This window comes from Oncorhynchus kisutch, linkage group LG20, assembly GCF_002021735.2.
Source record: "Oncorhynchus kisutch isolate 150728-3 linkage group LG20, Okis_V2, whole genome shotgun sequence".
Lineage (NCBI taxonomy): Eukaryota > Metazoa > Chordata > Actinopteri > Salmoniformes > Salmonidae > Oncorhynchus > Oncorhynchus kisutch.
Genome location: NC_034193.2, coordinates 32,106,153 through 32,121,586, shown reverse-complemented (window position 1 = coordinate 32,121,586; position 15,434 = coordinate 32,106,153). Strand labels below are relative to the sequence as shown.

At 43.3% G+C, this 15,434-nt stretch overlaps 1 protein-coding gene across 1 annotated transcript in view; it reads left to right on the top strand.

Moving 5' to 3' along the window:
* LOC109865239 (arginyl-tRNA--protein transferase 1-like) overlaps nt 1-15,434 on the top strand; it is a 129,751-nt gene that overhangs the window by 85,317 nt on the left and 29,000 nt on the right. The window contains exon 4 of the mRNA XM_020453349.1: nt 304-446. Coding sequence (XP_020308938.1) covers nt 304-446 — 143 coding nt within the window. The remainder of the gene's footprint in view (nt 1-303; nt 447-15,434) is intronic.

Here is a 15,434-nt window from a genome sequence, read left to right as displayed (position 1 = left end):
TCCTCTACACCAGACTCAGACTTCAGCCTTTTCCTCTACACCAGACTCAGACTTCAGCCTTTTCCTCTACACCAGACTCAGACTTCAGCCTTTTCTTCTTAATCGGAATTTCCCCATGATCTCTAAATATTACTCAAAATATTGTGTCAACCTCTTGGAGTAGCGTATTAAATTGGTGTTGGGTTGATGTTTGCTGCACCCGGGTTCCAGTACTGGTCGGACCACCTCCCGAATACGCCCCCTGAATTTGCTGCAGGATTATGTTATATATGATAAAATAACAACCCCTCTCTCTCTCTCCAGGGGCAGTACCAGCCTTCAGACCTCCTGTGCCCAGAGACGTATGTCTTTGTGCCCATAGAGAGCTGCATCCCAAGCCTGGAGAAGACCCACTACACCCGCTTCAACCAGGAACCTGACGCAGGTAATGAACACAGCTCCCTACTGTACACTAGGAACACTAACCTACAGCAATCAGCACACTGACCTATCAGTCATTCTTGGTCGGCAATAGCCTCAAGATTAGAGAAGTGGGACTGGGACAGTAATCGGAGGGTTGTTGATTCGGATGCCCGGGGGAAAATGCCGTTGTGCCCGTAAGCAACGCACTAAGACCTCTACAACTGGTTGGGGTTGGGAATATCATAAGACATAATAAAAAGCACATTTCCAATTCCCATTGGACAATGTTGTATTCCGCACACTGAAAACTGACAACCCACTCATCCAATCATCCCCTTAGCCCACGTGTTCCCAAACTTTTTCACTCAGGCCCCCCAGCTATTTTGTGCCCTATAGGCAATATCAAAATGCGTAAAAACGACCTAAGAAATGTGTTAAATTACCAGAGCTTTTCACTTGGCCCATTATATTAGGCTATTGGTTTCTGCCTACAGACAGAAACTAAAACAAGAAGCTCCCGCGCTCAGGTCTGTTCAACGCTGGTCCGACCAATCTGATTCCATGCTTCAAGACTGCTTTGATCATGTGGATTGGGATATGTTCCGTATTGCGTCAAACAACAACATTGACGAATACGCTGATTCGGTGAGCGAGTTCATTAGAAAGTGCATTAACGATGTCGTACCCATAGCAACGATTAAAACATTCCCAAACCAGAAACCGTGGATTGATGGCAGCATTCACGTGAAACTGAAAGCTCGAACCACTTCTTTTAACCAGGGAAAGGTGACCGGAAACAGTGTAGCTATTCCTTCCGCAAGGCAATGAAACAAGCTAAGCGCCAGTATAGAGTCAAAGTAGAGTCGCAATTCAACGGCTCAGTGGGGCAAAAAAAGTATTTAGTCAGCCACCAATTGTGAAAATTCTCCCACTTAAAAAGATGAGAGAGGCCTGTAATTTTCATCATAGGTACACTTCAACTATGACAGACAAAATGAGAAAACAAATTCCAGAAAATCACATTGTAGGAGTTTTAATGAATTTATTTGCAAATTATGGTGGAAAATAAGTATTTGGTCAATAACAAAAGTTTCTCAATACTTTGTTATAAACCCTTTGTTGGCAATGACGGAGGTCAAATGTTTTCTGTAAGTCTTCACAAGGTTTTCACACACTGTTGCTGGTATTTTGGCTCATTCCTCCATGCAGATCTCCTCTAGAGCAGTGATGTTTAGGGGCTGTTGCTGGGCAACACGGACTTTCAATTCCCTCCAAACATTTTCTATGGGGTTGAGATCTGGAGACTGGCTAGGCCACTCCAGGACCTTTGAAATGCTTCTTACGAAGCCACTCCTTCGTTGCCCGGGCAGTGTGTTTGGGATCATTGTCATGCTGAAAGACCCAGCCACGTTTCATCTTCAATGCCCTTGCTGATGGAAGGAGGTTTTCACTCAAAATCTCACAATACATGGCCCCATTCGCTTCACAGTAGGTATGGTGTTCTTTGGATGCAACTCAACAATCTTTGTCCTCCAAACACAACGAGTTGAGTTTTTACCAAAAAGGTATGTTTTGGTTTCATCTGACCATATGACATTCTCCCAATCTTCTTCTGGATCATCCAAATGCACTCTAGCAAACTTCAGACGGGCCTGGACATGTACTGGTTTAAGCAGGGGGACACATCTGGCACTGCAGGATATGAGTCCCTGGCGGCGTAGTGTGTTACTGATGGTAGGCTTTGTTACTTTGGTCCCAGCTCTCTGCAGGTCATTCACTAGGTCCCCCTGTGTGGTTCTGGGATTTTTGCTCACCGTTCTTGTGATCATCTTGACCCCACGGAGTGAGATCTTGCGTGGAGCCCCAGATCGAGGGAGATTATCAGTGGTCTTGTATGTCTTCCATTTCCTAATAATTGCTCCCACAGTGGATTTCTTCAAACCAACCTGCTTACCTATTGCAGATTCAGTCTTCCCAGCCTGGTGCAGGTCTACAATGTTGTTTCTGGTGTCCTTTGACAGCTCTTTGGTCTTGGCCATAGTGGAGTTTGGAATGTGACTGTTTGAGGTTGTGGACAGGTGTCTTTTATACTGATAACAAGTTCAAACAGGTGCCATTAATACAGGTAACGAGTGGAGGACAGAGGAGCCTCTTAAAGAAGAAGTTACAGGTCTGTGAGAGCCAGAAATCTTGCTTGTTTGTAGGTGACCAAATACGTATTTTCCACCATAATTTGCAAATAAATTCATTAAAAATCCTACAATCTCATTTTCTGGATTTTTTTTCTCATTTTGTCTGTCATCGTTGAAGTGTACCTATGATGAAAATTACAGGAACTCTCTCATCTTGTTAAGTGGGAGAACTTGCACAATTGGTGGCTGACTAAATACTTTTTGCCCCACTGTGTATCACTAGCCAGTTTTAACAATGCTACTTAATATAATGTTTACATACCCTACATTACTCATCTCACATATATATATATATATATATATATATATATATATATATATATAAATACATACATATACTGTACTCTATATCATCTAATGCATCTTTATGTAATACATGTATCACTAGCCACTTTAACTATGCCACTTTGTTTACATACCCTACATTACTCATATGTATATACTGTACTCGATACCATCTACTGCATCTTGCCTATGCCGTTCTGTACCATCACTCATTCCTATCTTTATGTACATATTCTTTATCCCTTTACTCTTGTGTGTATAAGGTAGTAGTTTTGGAATTGTTAGGTTAGATTACTCGTTGGTTATTACTGCATTGTCGGAACTAGAAGCACAAGCATTTCGCTACACTCGCATTAACATCTGCTAACCATGTCTATGTGACAAATACATTTTATTTTGATTTGATTAGGATAGACATTGTTTGAAGAGAGCAGAGTTGGAGAGAGAGCAGACACCTGCACTTTCTCTTGAGCTGTGTTTTGCAGATAGGCTACCTTTTAGGAGCGGAATGATTTTCAGACAGAGATATGGGTGATCAATATTTATTTCCAGGCAATCTAGAAGTTCATTTCCTTGGAAAGATACCTGTCCCGTACTTCTCCACCCATGCATATAGACTACTCTATTTAATTGAGACCACATGCACGCGCCCCTGATCTGGCATGCCCAAGAGGAGAGGTAGGCCAAAGGCTACTGAACTTGAAGGAGCAAAAAACAATGTGCGGACACTTGCTCTTTAGGTTTTGCATATAGGATGAAGCCTACCTTTAGGAGCTGGACCATTTGCAGTGCAAGCATATAGGCCACTTGATCTCGCATTTACAACTAGGAGAGGTAGGCTACTGAACTTGAAGTTGCGAATGCTGAGTGTGTGAATAATGCGAGAAAGAGGTGCTTTTAATACAATAGGTAGTAAGCTAATGCATGCAAAGCAGAAAGATTTAGTTTCCAAATAATCCCAAAGTTGTCTGTCTCACCACCTGCTCCCACCTTCTGACCACACAGTAATCTCTGTCAGGACCCGCAGATCACATGGATATCCCGTGGTAATGCAGCCTACCACATTGGTCCTACTTAAAAAAAAGAAATTAAACATTTTTCAAGCTGTTTTGGATGCGTATGTGCTCGGATGAACCGTGTGTGAACCGAACTGATCTGAGTCTGATAGTGCAGTATGTTGAAACCTCTGGGATGGCTCCAGACACAGAGCGGTCCCTGAACCCAGGTCAGTTTGTGTGCTAGCTCAACTGGCTCCACTGTGGTCTGAGAGCTGACACTGTCATTAATGAGGACTCAGGGCTGCGTCCCAAATGGCACCCTGACCTGGGTCCCTGGTAAGAAGTATTGCACTATGTAGGGAAAAGGGTGACATTTGGGATGCAGCCTCAGTGTTATTATTTCCAGAATAATGATATCAGTGATAAAAGCTGGGCCGACCAGGAGGCGCCACGGATGGAAGAGAGCGGTTGGAGAGGAGGAGAAGGAGAGAGAGGGTTCATTGCAGGTAACTGGCTAGTGGGGTACTTAAAAGTACTCTTTCTCTCTCTCACACACACACAGTCCCCTCTCTCTCCCTCTCCAATCTATGTCCTGCTCTGCTGACTGTGCAGTTCTCTACTCTCCTCTGAGTTGTTAGAGTTCTATATCAGCACACACACTTACCCCCACTGCAGTGGCTATAGTAATCCTCTCCAAAGCCGTTTAGCTCTTTCATGATGAGCCTGGCTGTGTCTATGAGAATCTCAACTCTACTCACTGATCTGGCTAAGGAAACAAAAATACAGGTGAGATGTTAATCTGTACAGCTAGCAGATCTTTGAGTTTGAGTCTTTGTCTCCTGTGTGTATAGTAGCCTGCAAGCGAAGAGAAAGAGAAAATCGTTGTTAACCTGTTAAAATCTGATGCCCTTTGGTGGAATTATATTGCCACATATATTGTAAACTACCTTCATTAGATACAGTTGAAGTCGATAGTTTACATACACTTAGGTTGGAGTCATTAAAACTTGTTTTTCAAACACTCCACACATTTCTTGTTAACAAACTATAGTTTTGGCAAGTCGGTTAGGACATCTACTTTGTGCCTAACACAATTAATTTTTCCAACAATTGTTTACAGACAGATTATTTCACTTATAACTCACTGTATCACAATTCCAGTGGGTCAGAAGTTTACATACACTAAGTTGACTGTGCCTTTAAACAGGAACATTCCAGAAAATGATGCCATTGCTTTAGAAGCTTCTGATAGGCTAATTGACATAATTCGAGTCAATTGGAGGTGTACATGTGGATGTATTGCAAGGCCTACCTTCAAACTCAGTGCCTCTTTGCTTGACATCATGGGAAAATCTAAAGAAATCAGATTCAGAAAAACAATTGTGGACCTCCACAAGTCTGGTTCATCCCTGGGAGCAATTTCCAAGTGCCTAAAGGTACAATGTTCATGTGTACAAACAATAGCGCACAAGTATAAACACCATGGGACCACGCAGTCGTCATACCGCTCAGGAAGGAGACACGTTCTGTTTTGTTATTTTTGTACCTTTATTTAACTAGGCAAGTCAGTTAAGAACAAATTCTTGACAGCCTTGTGGGTTAACTGCCTTGTTCAGGGGCAGAATGACAGATTTTTACCTTGTCAGCTCAGGGATTCAATCTTGCAACATTTCGGTTACAAGTTCAATGCTCTAACCAGTAAGTTACTTGCCGCACCAGCATCTTCACAAGGTCCTTTGCTGGTCCATCTCTGTCTCCTAGAGATGAACGTACTTTGTTGTGAAAAGTGAAAATCAATCCCAGAACAACAGCAAAGGACCTTTTGAAGATGCTGGAGGAAACAGGTACAAAAGTATCTATATCCACAGTAAAACAAGGTTGCTCAGCAAGGAAGAAGCCACTGCTCCAAAACCGCCATAAAAAAGCCAGACTACGGTTTGCAACTGCACATGGGGACAAAGATCGTACTTTTTGGAGAAATGTCCTCTGGTCTGATTAAACAAAAATACAACTGTTTGGCCATAATGAACATCATTATGTTTGGAGGAAAAAGGGGGAGGCTTGCAAGCTGAAGACCACCATCCCAACCGTGAAACACAGGGGTGGCAGCATCATGTTGTGGGGGTTCTTTTCTGCAGGAGGGATGGGTGCACTTCACAAAATAGATGGCATTATGAGGAAAGGAAAATTATGTGGATAAATTGAAGCAACATCTCAAGAAATCAGTCAGGAAGTTAAAGCTTGGTCGCAAATGGGTCTTCCAAATGGACAATGACCCCAAGCATAATTCCAAAGTTGTGGCAAAATGGCTTAAGGACAACAAAGTCAAGGTATTAGAATGGCCATCACAAAGCCCTGACCTCAACCTTATAGAAAATATGTGGGCAGAACTGAAAAAGCATGTGCGAGCAAGGAGGCCTACAAACCTCACTCAGTTACACCAGCTCTGTCAGGAGGAATGGGCCAAAGTTCACCCAACTTACTGTGGGAAGCTTGTGGAAGGCTACCTCAAACATTTGTCCCAAGTTCAACAATTTTAAGGCAATGCTACCAAATTCTAATTGAGTGTATCTAAATTTCTGACCCACTGGGAATTTGATGAAAGAAATAAAAGCTGAAATAAATCCTTCTCTCTACTATTATTCTCTACTATTATTCTTATTTCACATTCTTAGAATAGAGTGGTGACCCTAACTGACCTAAGACATGGCATTTTTACTAGGATTTCATTTCAGCAATTGTGAAAAACTGAGTTTAAATGTATTTGGCTAAGGTGTATGTAAACTTCCAACTTCAACTGTACACTCCATTACCAGAAGTAAGTGGACACCTGCTTGTCTAACATTTTCTGCGGGGACTTGTTTCCATTCAGCCGCAAGAGCATTAGTGAGGTTGGGTACTGATGTTGGGCGATTAGGCCTGGCTCGCAGTCTGCTTTCCAAATTATCCCAAAGATGCGTGATGGAGTTGAGGACAGGGCTCTGTGCAGGACAGTCACGTTCTTCTACACCAATCTTAACAAACCATTTTTGTGTGAAACTCACTTTGTGCACGGGGGCATTGTCATGCTGAAACAGGAATGGGCCTTCCCCAAACTGTTGCCACAAAGTTGGAAGCACAGAATCGTCTAGAATGTCATTTTATTCTGTAGCATTAAGAACTAAGGGGCCTAGCCCAAACCACGAAAAACAGCCCCAGATCATTATTCTGCCAAACCCAGATTTGTCCATCGGACTGCCAGATGGTGAAGCGTGATTCATCACTCCAGAGAACGCATTTCCGCTGCTCCAGAGTCCAATGGCGGCGAGCTTTACACCACTCAAGTCGTCGCTTGGCATTGCGCTTTGTAATCTTAGTCTTGTGTGTGGCTGCTCGGTCATGGAAACCCATTTTATGAAACTCCCAACGAACAGCTATTGTGCTACGTTGTTTGGCAGTTTGGAAATCTGTAGGGAGTGTTGCATCCAAGGACAGACGATTTTTACGCGCTTCAGCACTCGGCGGTCCCATTCTGTGCACTTGTGTGTCCTGCCACTTCGCGGCTGAGCTGTTGCTCCTAGACGTTCAAAACAACAGCACTTACATTTGACGGGGGCAGCTCTAGCCAGACCGAAATTTGACGAACTGACTTGTTGGAAAGGTGGCATCCGATGACAGTGCCACATTGAAATTCACTGAGCTCTTCAGTAAGGCCATTCTACTGCCAATGTTTGTCTATGGAGATTGCATGGCCGTGTGCACAATTTTATACACCTGCCAGCAAGTGATGTGGCTGAAAGAGCTGAATCCACTCATTTGAAAGGGTGTCCAATACTTTTGTATACATAGTGTACATTTCGAATGCCGGGTTTCCCGGGAGACAAGTGATTATTCTCTGGATGGAACATTTGTAAAACACAAGGAAAATATTCAACCCTAGTCTGTAGCTTATTCTTTAGATGCTTGGGGCTACTGGTGAACCATGATGTGCAGACATAATCAAAGTGCCACTGAACTTTAGGGTGCCTATAGGTTTCCATCCAATTAGTGACAGATTTTAATGTGAACATTATCAAATCTGCATAAAAACAATATGCACATTTCAGGGTTTCCATTAGGAAAATTTGGTGCTCGACAACGTGACCGGGAATATTTTTATTTAGATTCAGATTAAACTTGGCTCAGGCAGCGCCATCATTAAGCAAGGGATATTGACCAAATGAGCCACATTTACTCGTTCTTAAAAATGGCCTATAACAAATTACAAAAACACTATTCCTTGTGTTTCAATCTGTAACATATGCAAAACTTTATATGATATTTTTAGGCTACTTTCCTAAAACAACAATTGAACCTCATGGTTCAGCTGTCTGAGATTTAAGCACTGAATGCATCAGGGCATTTCATGCATAGACCTATAGGCTTGTGTCCACTATATGATTCAGATTCAGAAAACTTTTAATGTCCTCAGAGGCAATTAATCTTGCAGTAGTCATAAAACAAAACATGTCAAATAAATAGCAAAGGATATTTACAAACAAATAGGCAGGGTAAGTGCAATTAGTCCAACATTTGAAGTTGCAGAATGGCATTCGAAATAAAAGACTCCTTAGCCCTATTTTTTTTACCTTAGGTAGTCTGTACCTGCGACCAGAGGGAAGGAGCTGGAATTCAGGGTGGACTATTTTATTCACCTTATGGAGGGCTCTACTCAGGTCAGTTCTTGCTGTTGCTGCCCTGACTATCTTGCCCAACATATTTTTCTGTGCAACCTTGATATTCCCAAACCAGCAGGTCAAGCAGTAGGACAGAATGCTCTCAATTCATGATTTATAAAAGAGAACCTTGATGGTTAGATCAACATAAAAAAAGTGAAGTTTCCATAGGAAATACATTCTCTGATTGGCCTTTCTTAAAAATAGTGTCAGTACACCGATCCCAGGACAGCTTGTTATCAATGACTAGCCCAAAGTATTTGTACTCCACTATTTCAATGGGCTCACCTTTATCAGTGATGGTGTGTGCATGGTAGTGTTCCTTCAAAAGTCAATCACCATGTCCTTAGTTTTTGATGTATTCAATATTCGATGGGATGGCTCACACCAGAGAGTAAAATCATTCAGAGCCGTTCTGTGCTCCGTCTCATCCCCTTCAAGAAGACTGACCAAAGCAGTATTGTCAGCATATTTGATCAGGTGGGGCCCTGGGAATTGGCTCTGGCAGCTGTCTGGATACAGTATGTATAGTACTGTTTCATCTTGTTAAAAGCACCACTTTCAATTATTTGGTCACCCATGGTTTGTTGTTAAGAAATATACAGTGCATTTGGAAAGTATGGTTTTTAGTTGCTTCTATGCATGCAGAACAAATTCTCTACTTCCTGTTTTCGTACAGTCTTTCTAAGTACCAGAAAGCTCCACTAGGGGGCTATAAACACCATGGAACACAATGAAAATCGATCTTAACCATCATAATAAAATAATCTGTTACCTTCTAACAGGATGGCAGCACACTCCCCGCCTGGTATAATGAAATTGTGCCACTATGAAATAAAACATGTATAAACAAATAATGTGCTTTTTATTCTCATCTTTTGTCTCTAGGATGCTTCAGAAAGAAGAAGAACTATCTCTGAAATTGGTCTCAGAAACAGCTTAGCAGCTCCTTACTTGACAATTTTTTGTTCTACCTTCCTAACCTTTTTGTCAGTACTGGGAAAGGTTTTGACCACAAGCCCGACTGGCCAGTCATTTCTGTGTGCCTGACTGTCTTTCAATAAGACAACTGATCAGAACTCTGATCAGTTCATACATCTCAACAGCTAGCACAGCCGCACACAGTTCTAGGCGTGTGATAGTCATGGCCGGTCAAGGGGCCAATTTTGATTTCCCCATGACAAATCCAACATGGCATTGACCTTAGGCTACCGCTCCTATGGCTACTGTAGAGGCATCCGAGAAGATGTGCAATTCTCTTCTTTGAGTGGTAGACATGGAGGCTGGGATGTAGGTCCTCTGAATATACATATGTTCCAACTCCATCAAAGATTCCTTCCACATTTTCCATTCCTCTTCTAATTCTGTGGGTAGGGGGACATCCCACTCACTCTGATCAGAAGAGAGTTCTCTGATTAAGGCTTTACCTTGCATTGTTATTGGAGCCACGACCCCAAGGGGGTCATAAAGACTATTCACTATGGACAGGATGCCTCTCCGTGTAAAAGGCTTCTCATTGTGTGACACCTGAAATGAGAAGCTGTATGTTTCCAGGTTCCAGGGAAGTCCCAGGCTCCGTTGAAAGGGGAGAGGATCCACTCCGACGTCCAGATCTTTTAAGTCTTTAGCACGGTCCTCCATATGGAAGGCTTCCATAACTGTTTTGCTATTGGATGCAATCTTGTGTAGTTTCATGTTGGACTCCGCCAACATTGCTTGTGTTGTATTGCTACTGTAGTAGCTACTGATGTCAGACCATCATCGACGTAGATGTTCCTCACTACATATTGCTTAGGTTCTGACCCATGTTCCTTCTCACCCTGTAGAGCTGCTCGTCTCATACAGTATATGGCTACGGCTGGTGAAGGGCTGTTCCCAAATACATGGACTTTCATCCGGTACTCATTTATGTTTCTATCTGGGTTGTTGTCTTCATACCAGAGAAACCTTAAGTAAACTCTGTGATCGTCACGTGCAATTCCATCCTTGCGGAAGCTCATTAGGACGCCCAAGAGTGTGTTGTTTAACTCTGGACCATTGAGCAGGACGTCGTTAAGTGACACACCTTGAAACTTAGCACTGGAGTCAAACACTACTCTTATTTGTTCAGGCTTTTGTGGATCGTAAACACCAAATATTGGCAGATACCAGCGTTCTTTGTCTCCCTCTAGTGGTGGAGAAGGTTCGACTTGGTCGCATCTTTTGCATGAAGTCAATAAAATGACGCTTCATGTCAGACTTTTGTCTAAAGTCCTGCGAAGTGATGTAAGACAGTTCATGGCCTGCTCCCTGTTATTAGGAAGGTGACGTCTAGTGGGGAGAAAGGGTAGTGGAGCCACCCAGTTGTTTCCATCATCCTGGAAAACCTGTTCATCCATAATGACCAAGAAGGCATTGTCCTCCACTGACGGTGCTGGTTCATCATCGTCTTGTGTTTTGTCGAACACGGAACATCCCAGGCTGTCTGTGTTCAGTTGTGCTTGGATCTCTCGAGTGCACTGTAGAGGGAGATGCATTTCTGAGCTACGCTGTTGTAGTTCTCTTTCACCTGGATGATGTCAGGGCAAGGGCTCAGATAGGATGTGCGATCATTTTGAAGTATGTTTGTCCTGAACACATTAAGACTGGCTGGTCGATGAGCCGTTCCCAGACAGACCTCACCCACGATGACCCACCCGAGGTCGAGTCGCTGTGCATAAGGAGTGTCGTGGGGCCCATTGATTTGCTCTCGTATCTTGTGTACCCTTAAGATGTCTCGTCCTAAGAGCAGGAGGATGGGAGTGTCTGGGTCCACAGCTGGAATTTTGTCCATCACTGGTTGTAGATGGGGATGATACTACGCAATGTCGGGGGAGGGAATCTCCATCCTATCTTCTAGCATCATATCACACTCTATCAGAGTAGGGAGAGTGAGCTGCATGTGTCCATCTATAGACTCCAACATGAAGTTGACGGCTCTCCTGCCTGAAGATCTTTATGGTGTATGGAGAAGAGTTGTCATTGATGTTGAAGAGATTTAAAAACTCTGTCTTGGCCAGAGATTTGTTACTCTGTTCATCAAGCACTACATACATTTTGATAGCTTTCTCTCTTTTCCCAGCTGGATAAGCTTTGACTCAGCATATTTTTTAACATGATCTTGGATTGACTGCCTCACCACAGATCTCGGTACACTTTGAGGTGACAGATATAAGAGCATCGTCACCTTGCACCCCGCCATGCTCTTTTTCTGCTGTAGCGGTGTCTGTATTTGAAGGGGCTGGGCCTGGATGCAGAGCATCAAGATGTCTGTCGCTGTCACACTCAGAGCACTTCATTTACACCTTACAGTCTTTAGCTCTGTGCTGAGTTGACCCACAACATCGAAAACAAATGCCATTCTCTTTGAGATATGATTTGCGCTCATCTAGAGTTTTGTATCTAAACCCACAACACTTTTAAAGAGGATGAGGCTTGTTATGTATTGAGCAGTGATGGTCAGGGCATTCAACCTTTGTCTTACTAGGTTTGTTTTGGTGGTCTGAGGGCTCAGATGACATGTCTGTTTTGTATACAGTCACCAGGTGTCTTGCTGCTGTACCTTGCAGGTTTCTCACTTTTCGTAGATACCTGGGTAGCTGAGGTGTAGAGGGTGAAACTGGTGTAATTTCTCATTTTCGCCTCGTTCCTGATGGATCTCGAGAAGAACGAGAATGGTGGGAATGCTACACGATAGTCCTCCTTGTATTTGGATCCCTGTGCTATCCATTTTCTTGATCACTTCGGGTGTACCATAGCACTCTTCTAGTCGTTGCCAGACCATGTTAAGCCCTGCTGTTGCATTGAAAATATGGACAGATCTAGTTCTCTTTGCTTGCACAGACAACTCTGCCCCTAGCCACTTGGTAATTAGATCTAACTCTTCCCTGGCTGATAAATTCAAGTCTCTGGTCGCATTGAGAAAGAATGCTTTCCATGCCCAATAATTTTCAGGGCGATCGTCAAACTTCAGGAGTCCGAAACTCACCATCTCACGGCGTAGGAGGTACTTGATGAGGTCTGGTGCCACTTGTGACTCAGGGAGGTTCTGTGTGTGTGACTGGAAGTGGGCTTGTTTTCCATTTCCACCATGCTGTTGTTCCTTTCTTTTGAACAGAGAGCCTCTGCTCATGCTCTGTTGTTTGCTACTTTCTTGATTGTGGCATGTAGCTGGGTTAACACTAAGCTCTTGTGTCTTTACTTCAAATGGAAGTTCAGCAAAGTAGGGCCTACCATGTTGTTGCACATACTCACATGTACGTTGGACTGGACTTAAAACCTCTTGATACTACCCATCCTGGGTCCGGGAGCGTAATCATCAACTGACACTAATTAGCATAGCACAACGGACATAAATATTACTAGAAAATATTGAAAATCACAAGTGAAATATATTGAAAAACATCTTAGCCTTTTGTTAATCACCCTGTCATCTCAGATTTTGAAAATATGCTTTACAGCCAAAGCAAGACAAGCATTTGTGTAAGTTTATCGATAGCCTAGCATAGCATTATGACTAGCTAGCAGCAGGCAACCTGGTCACGAAAATCAGAAAAGCAATCAAATAAAATTGTTTACATTTGATGAGCTTCAGATGTTTTCACTCATGAGACTCCCAGTTATATAGCAAATGTTCCTTTTTTCGAAATACCTCCGTTTGTTCTTCACGTTTGGCTGAGAAATCGACTGGAAATTGCGGTCACTACAATAGGAAATATAGTCAAGACTTTGACAAGGTTATAAATAATGAATAATAATTAGGGATGGACGATATATTGGTGAGCATATCTGAATAGGACGATATTAGCTAAAAATGTCAACATTGGTATCGGCCCGATGTCTAGTTTAACGCCAACGTTAAAAACCGATGTCAAAGCTGTCATGCATACCTATATAACGTAGGTACATGACGTAATTACACCATGTAAAATTTTGCGCTACACATGCAACACAGCATTCTTTTTTTTCTTTCTTTTTCCCCCCTTTTTCTCCCCAATTTTGTGGTATCCAATTGTTAGTAGTTACTATCTTGTCTCATCGCTACAACTCCCGTACAGGCTCGGGAGAGACGAGGGTCGAGAGCCATGCGTCCTCCGAAACACAACCCAACCAAGCCGCTCCTACTTCTTAACACAGCGCGCATCCAACCCGGAAGCCAGCTGCACCAATGTGTTGGAGGAACACCGTGCACCTAGTAACCTGGTCAGCGGGCACTGTGTCCGATCCGCCACAGGAGTCGCTAGTGCACGATGAGACAAGGATATCCCTTCCGGCTAAACCCTCCCTAACCCGGACGATGCTAGGTCAATTGTGCGTCGCCCCATGGACCTCCCGGTCGCGGCCGGCTGCGACAGAGCCTGGGCTCGAACCCAGAGTCTCTGGTGGCACAGAGTCTCCGGGAGTGATAAAACACCATGGAACACAATTTCAGTTCATGAAAATAAATAGCCAGCTAGCTACTTTACCCTGTTGCCCAAAGCTAATGTTATAATCAGCCATCTAGCTTCATCTGGCTAGTGATGCTCGACCGGACCGGTTTATGTGTTGTGAAGCTAGCCACAATAAGGATTAAGCACAATAGTGGAATGTGGCTAATCCTTATTGTAGCTAGCCACACATAGATGAGTCCTACCACCATTAATCAAATAAGAACTGTCTTATAAATTAGAGTTATTTTAGATGACTCATAGCTAAATAGTTAGCTAGCTAACTAAAGCTACTGAAACAGATTAGGTTGTGTTATTTGACACGTCAAATAGTGTTATTTGACATGTATCTTTTTTGATACGCAAAGAACCAAACGGCGTTCCATAGCAATCCTGGTTGAGAATGAAATGACTGAACAAATGAGCAACGAAACAGCACAGCAAGTAAGTGAAGGAAATAGGTTTTGATTATGTTTTACTGGTAATGGGGACATATGTAAATGCCAACAAAACGCTGCCTGGAGGTGTGTTTTGGGTCATTGTCCTGTAGAAAGTTTAAAAAATCTAATAGAAAAAGTGTTAGGTAAAAAATGTAAAATTACAGTAACAAATAATTAAACAGCAGCGAGGCTATATACAGGGGGTACCGGTACAGAGTCAGTGTGCGGGGGCACCGGTTAATCAAGGTAATTGAGGTAATATGTACATGTAGGTAGAGTTAAAGTGACTATGCATAGATAATAAACAGAGAGTAGCAGCAGCGTGAAAGAGAGGTCTGGGTAGCCCTTTGATTAGCTGTTAAGGAGTCTTATGTCTAGGGGGTAGAAGATGTTAAGAAGCCTTCGCTCCGGTACCGCTTGCCGTGCGGTAGCAGAGAGAACAGTCTATGACTAGGGTGGCTGGAATCTTTGACAATATTTACACTACAGAGAGGATCCTCTGTAGTGCCTTGCGGTCGGAGGCCAAGCAGTTGCCATACCAGGCAGTGATGCAACCAGGATGCTCTCTGGTGCAGCTATAGAACATTTTGAGGATGTGAGGATCCATGCCAAACCACACGGCGAGGTCTCTGACCTCCTCCCTATACACTGTCTCATTGTTGTTGGTTATCAGACCTACCACTGTTGTGTAATTTGGAGTTGTGCCTGGCCATGCAGTCATGAGTGAACAGGGAGTACAGGAGGAGATTGAGCATGCACCCCTGAGGGGCCCCCATGTTGAGGATCAGCGTGGCGGATGCATTGTTACCTACCCTTACCACCTGGGGCGGCCTGTCAGGAAGTCCAGGATCCAGTTGCAGAGGGAGGTGTCTAGTCCCAGAGTCCTTAGCTTACTGATGAGCTTTGATGAATAGCATTCTCACATAGGTGTTCATTTTGTCCAGGTGGGCAGTGTGGAGTGCAATAGAGATTGCATCAT